At 30.9% G+C, this 9,510-nt stretch overlaps 2 protein-coding genes across 2 annotated transcripts; one reads left to right on the top strand and one right to left on the bottom strand.

Moving 5' to 3' along the window:
• The first annotated feature begins 601 nt into the window (after positions 1-601).
• lsm5 (LSM5 homolog, U6 small nuclear RNA and mRNA degradation associated) lies at positions 602-3,048 on the top strand. The gene is made up of 5 exons (XM_028434328.1): positions 602-653; positions 1,676-1,771; positions 1,845-1,872; positions 2,734-2,806; positions 2,890-3,048. The coding sequence occupies exons 1-5, from the start codon at positions 608-610 to the stop codon at positions 2,920-2,922; spliced, it is 276 nt and encodes a 91-aa protein (XP_028290129.1). The 5' UTR covers positions 602-607; the 3' UTR covers positions 2,923-3,048.
• A 44-nt stretch (positions 3,049-3,092) lies between these two features.
• psme2 (proteasome activator subunit 2) lies at positions 3,093-9,001 on the bottom strand. Its single transcript, XM_028434327.1, has 11 exons — positions 8,791-9,001; positions 8,603-8,635; positions 8,457-8,519; positions 8,272-8,358; positions 6,254-6,305; positions 6,082-6,179; positions 4,800-4,868; positions 4,646-4,713; positions 3,946-4,000; positions 3,791-3,877; positions 3,093-3,219 (listed from the first exon to the last, which is right to left on the bottom strand). Exons 1-11 carry the CDS (start codon positions 8,836-8,838, stop codon positions 3,139-3,141), a joined length of 741 nt encoding a protein of 246 aa, XP_028290128.1. The 5' UTR covers positions 8,839-9,001; the 3' UTR covers positions 3,093-3,138.
• Between the last annotated feature and the right edge of the window lie 509 nt (positions 9,002-9,510).

Raw genomic sequence — 9,510 nt, 5'->3', positions numbered from 1 at the left:
ACATTTTCAATTGATAATCTTTACAATATCTGAAAAATGGTTATTGTTCTTTAGATTATTTTTTCTTTTTCTTTTTTCCAAGCTTCATATTTTTGAGAGAGAAAATAAAATCTCAGGGGGAAAAATTGATGCACTTTTTTTAATTTAACGTAAAACATGAATAATTAAGAAATTCAACGTTACAATTACTGAAATCAAGTTAAGTGGCGCAGACAGAGACTTTTCTTGACTTTATAGTGTGTCTTCTTTGTTGGAGACAAACGATAATTTGATTCCAAAACAAAGCTGAATTATTTTTTTAAAAAAATAAAATCTAATGGCATATTTAGCTAAAATGTAATGCTCTAATCAGCACAAACATCCATCCTTCAGATTCTCATACAAAGTCTACTAATGATCAAAATGGTCAAAAAAAAAAAAAATTTAAACATTAGAGCTGTTGTATTTTTGTAGACTGTTAAGTTTGTGTTTATATATTTTCAAGGTTCGTCTTTTATGTTTCAAATATTATTTATGTATGTTTTTAAAGAAGTCAAAGGTTGATTAGTTTGGTCTGATCGATGTGTGTATGTAGTCGATTGGTAGAGTCTGTTCGGTCTAATTCAACATGGCAGCGACTCAAACGACGAACCCGTCGCAGCTGCTCCCGCTCGGTTTGTCTCATTTTACCACCTTTTATTTTGATTTATTCATAAAAATGTACCATTATGTTGAATATTGACTGTTTCCAGACTGACGTTGGTTTTTGATACAGCGTTAATGATCGGAAATCCGTGTTTTAGCGACATGTATTCATTCAGTAGCTAACAGTCCGCGCGCTGAAGTGCCGACGTCATGACGTCACCACACCGACACCAAATTGAAGTTGATTTACTTTTGTAGTTTTTAAAAATGTGTATAATTATAATTCGTAATTAACATTATATTATAACTAATATTTTATTAAATTGTGTTTTATTCTGTGCCAGTAAAAGTCATTAAAAATTAGTTATTTTATTTGTGAAGATGTTTAAATAAATTGTCAATATTTAAGTTTAAAGAATGTATTTAATAATTTTGTATGAATTGGATATTAAGGTACTAACACTAATATCGTTTGATAAATTGAGTAGAATGAATTATGCATGAAACTATTTCCTAAAAAAATTATTAAAAATTATAAATAAATTAAAACCTTAATACACTACAAAATCACTATGCAGAAAAATTGTGTTAGCCTTATAAAACTGTTAAATTTGGCTTTAATTCAAGTTAAAAAAAAAAAAAAAAACTTGAGCCAAAGACATTGTTTTACTGATGTAAAGTCTATATATATATATATATATATATATATATATATATATGTCATTAAGTAGAATTTAGAATGACTGCTTGGTAAAAACATAATTTTAATTGTAATGAAATTGGTGTATGTTAAATTCTGTAATTGTAATTTTCTCTTACATCATATGTACCATATATATTTTCAAAATTTTAGATTATATAAATTTCTAATATTTTAAGGTGATTGACCTTGGGTGTTAAAACATTTTTAAATGATAAAAACTATTAAAGAAAATTTAACATTTAATGTTTGCCATGACTATTTAAAAGTGTTTCTTTTGCACAGGGCTACTGTTTTTTTCTTGCTCTTCACGTCTGATTATTTAAATAATGAATCAACTTCTGTATTCAGAGCTGGTTGACAAATGTATCGGTTCTCGGATCCACATCGTGATGAAGACGGATAAAGAGATCGTTGGAACTCTGCTCGGCTTCGACGACTTTGTCAGTATCCTCTCTGTGATAAATGTGATAAATAACATTAAACCCTCAGTGTTTCCCTCTTTAACTCTGAGTGTCAGACATGGTGCTGGAGGACGTCACTGAGTTGTAAGTACAGCTTTTGTGTTGTTGTGTTTCTGTAAACCAGAAGCTGAACATGTTTAAAATCACCTGACTGGCCCTTTAAATCATAAATACTGTAGTTGATGTAGTTGAAATAAATTACTTAAGTTATTTAAACAATTTAAATAAAGTGGAATTCAATTCACTAAACAAAAATAAATGATTAAGTTTAATTGAATAAAACAAGTAGTTTAATCCATTAACTACCCAATTTGATAATGTAGAATTAATTTAAGTAAATAGTTTAATTATCAAATACATTAAATGAAGTTAAATTAAATAAATTATATAAATAAAATTATTAAATGGAATAATTTGATTATTGCATATTGGTCCACTCCTATGTATTATGAAGTTGAAAAATATCAGAACAATTACAAAATATGCGATTAATGAGTAAATTATGGAAGTCGTGCGATTGATCGCGATTAAAAAAAAAATCATTGTTTGACACTCCTAAAATAAATGTTTTAAATTGAATAATTAGATTAGACAAATTGAATTTAGTGAAATTAAATTAATTATTTGAACAAATTAAGTTAAAATTAATTCAACAATATATTAATTTATATATATATATAAAAGTTGGATTCAATAAATAATGGATTAAACAGAATAAAATGCATTTTAGTCATTGTGGTTTAACTTTATTTAAAATATTTATTTTATTTCATTCAACTTTGTTGTTTTTTCTGTTTAAATTAAATTTGTTGAAATAAATGACTATAAATATATGTATGAATGAAAGTAATGTAATTATTTTAAAATAAATCCAACTTTAGTTTAACTTGGGCTCATCTGTTTTCGTGCTTATTTTCTGTGGGATCTTTTTTTTTTTTTTCCCAGTGAACTTACACCAGAGGGAAGAAGAATCACCAAACTGGACCAGATCCTGCTGAATGGGAACAACATCACTATGGTGCGTGAGCCCAAAGCAAAAAGCCTCCATGTTCCCCTTCCTCACAGCTCTACTCACCCTCCTCTTCTTCATCTTCTCTGCAGCTCATTCCTGGAGGTGAAGGACCAGACGTGTGAACATGATGGAGAGTTCCTGCTTTTTTTGTTCCTCTTTTACCTTAAGAAAGTATTTTTGTTTTTTATTGAACACCTGTTTTTGAAGTTCACAGCGGTGGCAGATTTTTCTTTTTTTTTTTTTTTTTTTAATGTAAATAAACCATTTCAATGATTTAATGATTCACTGAAAGTGTTTGGTAGTAGTGAGAGTTTAATGTTATGTTGGTAAAGTCTCCTTCAGTACATGGACGGTTTCTCCTCGCCCTTTGGGTTCGTCACCTTCTCCAGATTTTTACTGACGATATCGTACAGTTCAGTCTGGAGAGACAAAAAAAATAGCTTTTAGTTCAGGATGCACAATAACTATCGATATCACAGGAATAAACACAAAATGACAGCAACAATATGCAAAAAATATTTAAAAGACACCAAACTAGTATATAATGATACAAAAGCAACTCCAATAAACACAAAATGACAAAAACACAAATGAAACAAAAAATAAAGTGCAAAAAATGCAAAAGCAAAAACGAATAAATAACAGAATCAATAAAAAAAATACACAAAACTAAAATACAAGATGACTACAAAATAAAAACAAAAAATTATGAAATACACAAAATAATCAAATACACAAAATGACAACTGAAATTCAAAATGACTACAAATACACACAATGATTAATAATGAGGGAAAACATCTCATGACTACATTATCATATAATAAAAACTACTAAATTTTGTTCATAGATAAGCACATTCACTTGAGTTTGTTTAAAAAATGTTTTTTTTTTTTTTAACATGTTGAAAACGTAACATCACTAAACAGGAGCATATACCAATGGCTGGTTAAAACCATAGCGTGTTTCCTGTCAATGTGTCAGACTTACGTAGAAGCCGCGGATGTCGAGGACGATCACTCTGAGGTCGGAGTAGATGGCCTCATCCTTCTCATGGACCAGTGTACGGTAATCCATCTGAGGACACACAACACCTGCTCAGTCTCATTTCAACAAGTCCAGATTAGTGGAGACTCTGAACTCACCACATGAGTTTCTTTGGAGGCTTTGGCCACAGCGTCTCCTCTCTCTGAAAAGTACCTGAAAACAAACACGTAAAAAAAAAAACTCATGAAAGTGCACAAAAACTGTCCTCATGTCTTAAACATCAGCAAAACACTGAGTAACTAACTGTTGGGCACAAATAATAGGCAACGTATCAGCACACAATGTTAGAGGTGGGAATAAATGTCTCCTTCAAAATAAAAGCACAAGATCTGTTTTCTTCCTTCTGCAATAGAGCAAACATTAAAATTAGTTTTGTCAAACAATAATGTGCAAAAACAGGTGGAGATGATAAAATGTAAATGTTCACTTTTAAAATAAACTAAAAAACAAAAAGCAGATTTTCTTTTTTAATCCAAAAGCTCAAAAATTGTGAAAGCAGTCATTAGTTTTTCTTAGTACTTTGTTACTATTAAAACAAGTTGAACTAATTACACAACTACTTATCAGCAAATATTATTAGAGGATTTAATTAATTAATTAATCTCCTTCCAAAAAAAAAAGCACAAGATCAGTTCCTGCTTTTTATTCCCTTAAATGTTTCCTCTCTATTGTGCCATTTCCTGATAATGTGGAAATGTTGAGTTTAAAACAAAAGACATGAAAAAAGCCACAAGATAACGTTTTAATTTGGCGGGATATGACTAACATTTGGAGGTTTGTCTCAAAGGTCGAACCTACTTGTTGATGTTGGCCTGGAAACCATCGACTTTGGTCTTTACTGCAGTGATCCTCTCCAGGATCTTCTCCTGTGGTGGTGACAGAGAAGAAGAGCAGCTGATCAGCTGTTCCATGTTGGGAGCAGAGAAGAACCAAAGAGCAGGAGGAACTGTACCTGGATGGCCACTCCGAAGTCGTTCCCATCCTCGATCTTTGGAATCAGGTGCTGAATCCAGCAGGAAACCTTCACGACCCAGAGGAGACATGAAAGTCATCGTCCCGCCAAAATAAAACTCATAAACCCTGAATAACAATGTATAAAATGTGTGTGTTGCCTAAATCATTAGTCTGATGACTATGCCCCGCCCCTTTACCCTTAGACCCTGTTCAGCAAGTGCTGCTAAATGCTAAACATTTACCGTCTGCAAAACGCAAAAAAAAACATAACAAAACCAACAAACAAAATAACTTTTAAAAAAAAAGAAAAAGGGACAAAACACACAATGAATACGAACACACAAAACACAGTGACTAAAAAAACTTACAAAAGGAGAATGTTGACAGACAAAAAGAACACAACAACACAATGACTACAAAAACACACAAAAAGCAACTGTAGACACAGAAGAACAAGGAACACATACAATGACTACAAAAACACAAAACGAACAGAAAAACATGAGCAATGACTATAAAATTTTACAAAGGAGAATGCAGACACACAAAACCAACACAAAAACACACACAATGACAATAAAAACACACGTATAGACACCAAAACACACGTATAGACACCAAAACACACAAAACCAACACAAAAACACACACAATGACAATAAAAACACACGTATAGACACTAAAACACACGTAGACACCAAAACACACACAATGACAACAACAACACACGTATAGCCACCAAAACACACAAAACAAACACAAAAACACAAACAATGACTATGAAAACACACAACAATGACCACAAAAATACAGGCAATGGCTACAAATAATTACGACAAAAACTTACAAAAGGAGAATATAGACACACAGACACACACACACATTGACTACAAAAACTCACAAAACAACAAAAGCACACAAAATGACCACAAAAACACACGCATAATGTCTACACAAGCACACAAATCAACAGCAAAACACACAAAAAAAAAAATGACAAAACATATACAAAATGACCCCAAAAACACTCGGAAGAAAAACAAAAGCACAAAAAAAACAAAATCTCACAAATGACAAACTATAATACACAAGTTTAGCACAAAAATACCAAAAAAACACAGACCTTAGGTTCTTTTAAAAGTCAAATTTAGGGGAAAAGTTACGTTTTTTAATCATTTATCAGCCACAGAAGTTAAAATGATGAAATATGGGATCGTTGGTGAGGAATTGGTGTATTATTATTATTATTATTATTATTATTATTATGAAGCGTATCTCACAGTGAGGATCGTTTCTCTCAGAGCAATGATCTCCGGCTTCACTTTGTTCACCACCGTCAGGATCTTTTCGTTGCTTTTGATGAAGCCGCACTTAGGAGCTGAAATACAACAGAAAAATATAACAACCACTGAATTATTCATTGTCCCATTAAAAAATACCAACACACTTTACCTTTCTTCTTCTTCTTCTTCTCGTCTTCATCGTTCTCGTCCGTCTCCATCTCCTACAACACAAAGAGACAAAACACGCTACTGTGATTAATCTGTGGAAAATGTACACATTCTAATCATTTATATTGTAAACTTGGGAATCAGATTGAGTTTTAATGCCAATATAAAATGTTTTAACGGGCAGATTTTCAGAGACTGATCATTAAAAAAAAGAGGATTAAAGGTAAATTAATCTATTTGCATTTTAATGAATTTAAAAAGATGGGGAAAAGCCTACATACTTTACTCTAACTTCTTTAATTATTTTCACATTTTGAGTAAAAATATCTATAATTAATAAATTTTTTTATAAAAACTTGCGGAAAAAAAAGTTGTTTAGTTGTTTTAGAGTTTTTAAAATCTAATTGTGTTCATCAGAGAATGAAACGCAAATAATTTGATTCATTTTTTGCTCAAAGAATTACAATTGTGCAAAACAAAAACAAAAAATCCCGCTTAGGTAGTTTAAAATTGTACTTTAAACAAAAATATGTCAATGTATAGAATTCTTCATTGAAACCTTGTCTCATTTGTTCAACTTTTACACAAAGCATTTTACTGCCCCTAGTGGCACAAAGATAGATTACAGCTGGTTAACTGTCTAAATATTTAATTTGATTCAATTTCATTTATTTTAGAGAATTAATTCCTTCAAAACATGCGTTTGAAATGCTATTTTATCTATTTAAAAATGCGTCTCCCTAGGGATATTTGCACTCCCCGGTGGCAACGATTGGTATTGCAAGTTGGCAAATATGTATATCATCTATTCCTATCACGAGGTTCAGTGTAAATCAGACACCAAATACCGTGGGTGTAAAGGCTGAACTGGTTATTCAGGTTTCAGCAGATCTCTCAGTTACACTTGTGCAGCCGTTTGTGTTTTGTAACTGTGTCATCTGATGACCAAAATATGTCGTCTTTTTCTTCTATTATTCTTTTTGTGTCCTTTATAATTTGTGCTGTTGTGAATGTTTTGGTCTCTAGGTTTATCTTGTGTTTCTCTCACAGTGTTTCTATGTACTGGCTCTTATTTTGTGGTTTTAATTGTTTACCAGTGTTGGGCCAGTTACTCTAAGATTGTAATACATTATATATTACTAGTTACGGACATAAAAAAGCAACATATTTGTATTACAATATTACCACCTCCAAAATGTAACTGAGTTACACTGCTTTAAATTCATTTTAGCAAATTGCACATTTATTTTATGTGAAGTGAACACTTTCTTTTTTCCTTTTAAATTTAACTGTACAAATAAAAAATGTATCCATTAAACAAAAACACAAAAGAAAGCCTTAATATTCAGGTATTATTAAGTATTTATTTCATTGGAATATCAGTGGAATTCATTAGTCTCCATTTAACTTGCGTTGCTGAGATTGTAGCGGGTAATATATTGCTTATTTTTGTTTCAGTAATGCGTTATATTACTGTGTTACTTAAAAAGTAATATATAACAGTAACAAGTCACTTTTCTAATCCGTTACTCCCAACACCATTGTTTACTTTTGTCATCTTTGTGTCATTTTATGCTTGTTTTAGGCCCATCTTGCCACTTTTTCCTGATTTTATGGTTAATGTTTGCTCATTTTGTGCCATAAAGTACTTTGGTTATAGAACTGAGTCACTTTCTCTTCATATTCTGCACTTTTATAGTAGTTTACATCACAAAAAGTTTATTTTGTTTTCTTTTGTGTCAGCTGTTGCTTGTATTATTATTACTTTTACTGTTTTTTGTTTTTTCATTATGTGCAAGAAAAGTATTTTGATTTGAGATCTTTTCTAATTATACACTATAATTATTGTCGTTTAGGTCTCAAAAAGTTCATTTTGAGCAACTTTGTACTATTTTGTGCTAGTTTCAGGGTCTCATAGTATTTTTTTTTTTTAATTTGTTATTTGTGGGTGTTAAATAATATAAATGAAAATAACACAACACAAACAAAGTGTTTTTAGTCCACAGTTGATATTCTGACCTCGTCCTCGGGGACTGGAGGGTCTGGGATTGGGATTTCCAGGGGAGAACGCAGAGAAGTGGTGTCTGTGATGCTGAAAGCTTCATCCTGAATGAAATAAAGTGGTCAATAAAAGTTAAAAAAAAACCAACAACACAGTTTTAATGATAAAAACAGAAAAAAATGAGATTTAAAACTTTCTCAACCTGAAGCAAAGCGTCCAGCAGAGTGATCTTCAGAGGAATGAAACTGGAAAACATCACATCAGCCTGGAAATGAATGAAAAACGATTAAAGATGTCAGTTTTAAAGTCAATAAAGGGATTATTCACCAAAATAAAAGTCCAGCAGACCTCTTGGAGAAGAGACAACCGGAAGTGTTCAACCTGTGGAGACAAATGAAAACGCTGACTCATTTTTGGTTTGCTCTTACTTTGCTTAAACTACCAAAAAGTTTGTATTTTACAGCGTAATTGGAAGTAACACATGTATGAACATGGATTAAACTCTGAATAGGTCATTCTCAGGTGTTTTGACTCACCTTTGCAGCGCTAGCTTTGCTTATTTTGGGAGTTGAAACTTTGGGCATGATGAAGCTGGATGTACGTTTCGCCAAAAAGTAAAAAAAACAAACCTAATTTAAAGGTTTTAAAAAAGAAAATACAGGGGAAACACACCGGGCCGTTCGGTTAGCAGGAGTTTAATTTCCGTCTCAGTTTGCTTTCGATTTGACGCCGATTTGCTCCGCCCACTTTATCGGTACTATCGGTAATGTATTAATTTAAAGTTAAAATATTTAATTAAATGTTTTTTTTTCTTATTTTTTTTTTATTTTAGTAAATCTTATAATTAAAATGTAGGACTCATATACCGGTATTTTTATTTTCTGTTTTAAAAATTCAATGAAATAAACAAACACCAATAAATAACAATAATTAAACGTGACCCACGAATTGTGAATTTTCTATTTTATTAATATAATATAATATAATATAATATTATATTATATCTTAACTGAATTAAATGTAATGTGAATTCAAATATCAAATTTTATTTTTCTAAGAATAATTTGATACGTTTAGTTTCATTTTTTGAATTTTACTTTTAGATTTTAGTTGATTAGTAAATTCACATTTTTGCTTAACGTTATCTTTTAAATGTTTAATTTAGATTTTTAAAATGGATTTAATTAACACAGTAGAATGTTCTGTTTACATTTTAAAATGGATCACGGAAGTAATAATTTTATGGTTTCCTTTAA

Source organism: Gouania willdenowi, chromosome 20 (assembly GCF_900634775.1).
Source record: "Gouania willdenowi chromosome 20, fGouWil2.1, whole genome shotgun sequence".
In the NCBI taxonomy this organism is placed as follows: domain Eukaryota; kingdom Metazoa; phylum Chordata; class Actinopteri; order Blenniiformes; family Gobiesocidae; genus Gouania; species Gouania willdenowi.
The sequence above is the reverse complement of the archived record's forward strand: the minus strand, read 5'-3'. Positions and strand labels throughout refer to the sequence as shown.

Excerpts from the sequence above, each read along its gene's own strand:
- psme2 (XM_028434327.1), bottom strand. The coding sequence starts at position 8,838 with ATGCCCAAAGTTTCAACTCCCAAAATAAGCAAAGCTAGCGCTGCAAAG. Across the intron at positions 8,359-8,456 it reads TGCTGGACGCTTTGCTTCAG|GATGAAGCTTTCAGCATCAC; the intron begins GTTGAGAAAGTT and ends TATTTCATTCAG. Across the intron at positions 3,220-3,790 it reads TCGACATCCGCGGCTTCTAC|ACTGAACTGTACGATATCGT; the intron begins GTAAGTCTGACA and ends TTGTCTCTCCAG.
- lsm5 (XM_028434328.1), top strand. The coding sequence starts at position 608 with ATGGCAGCGACTCAAACGACGAACCCGTCGCAGCTGCTCCCGCTCG. Across the intron at positions 1,772-1,844 it reads CGGCTTCGACGACTTTGTCA|ACATGGTGCTGGAGGACGTC; the intron begins GTATCCTCTCTG and ends TCTGAGTGTCAG. Across the intron at positions 1,873-2,733 it reads CTGGAGGACGTCACTGAGTT|TGAACTTACACCAGAGGGAA; the intron begins GTAAGTACAGCT and ends TTTTTTTCCCAG.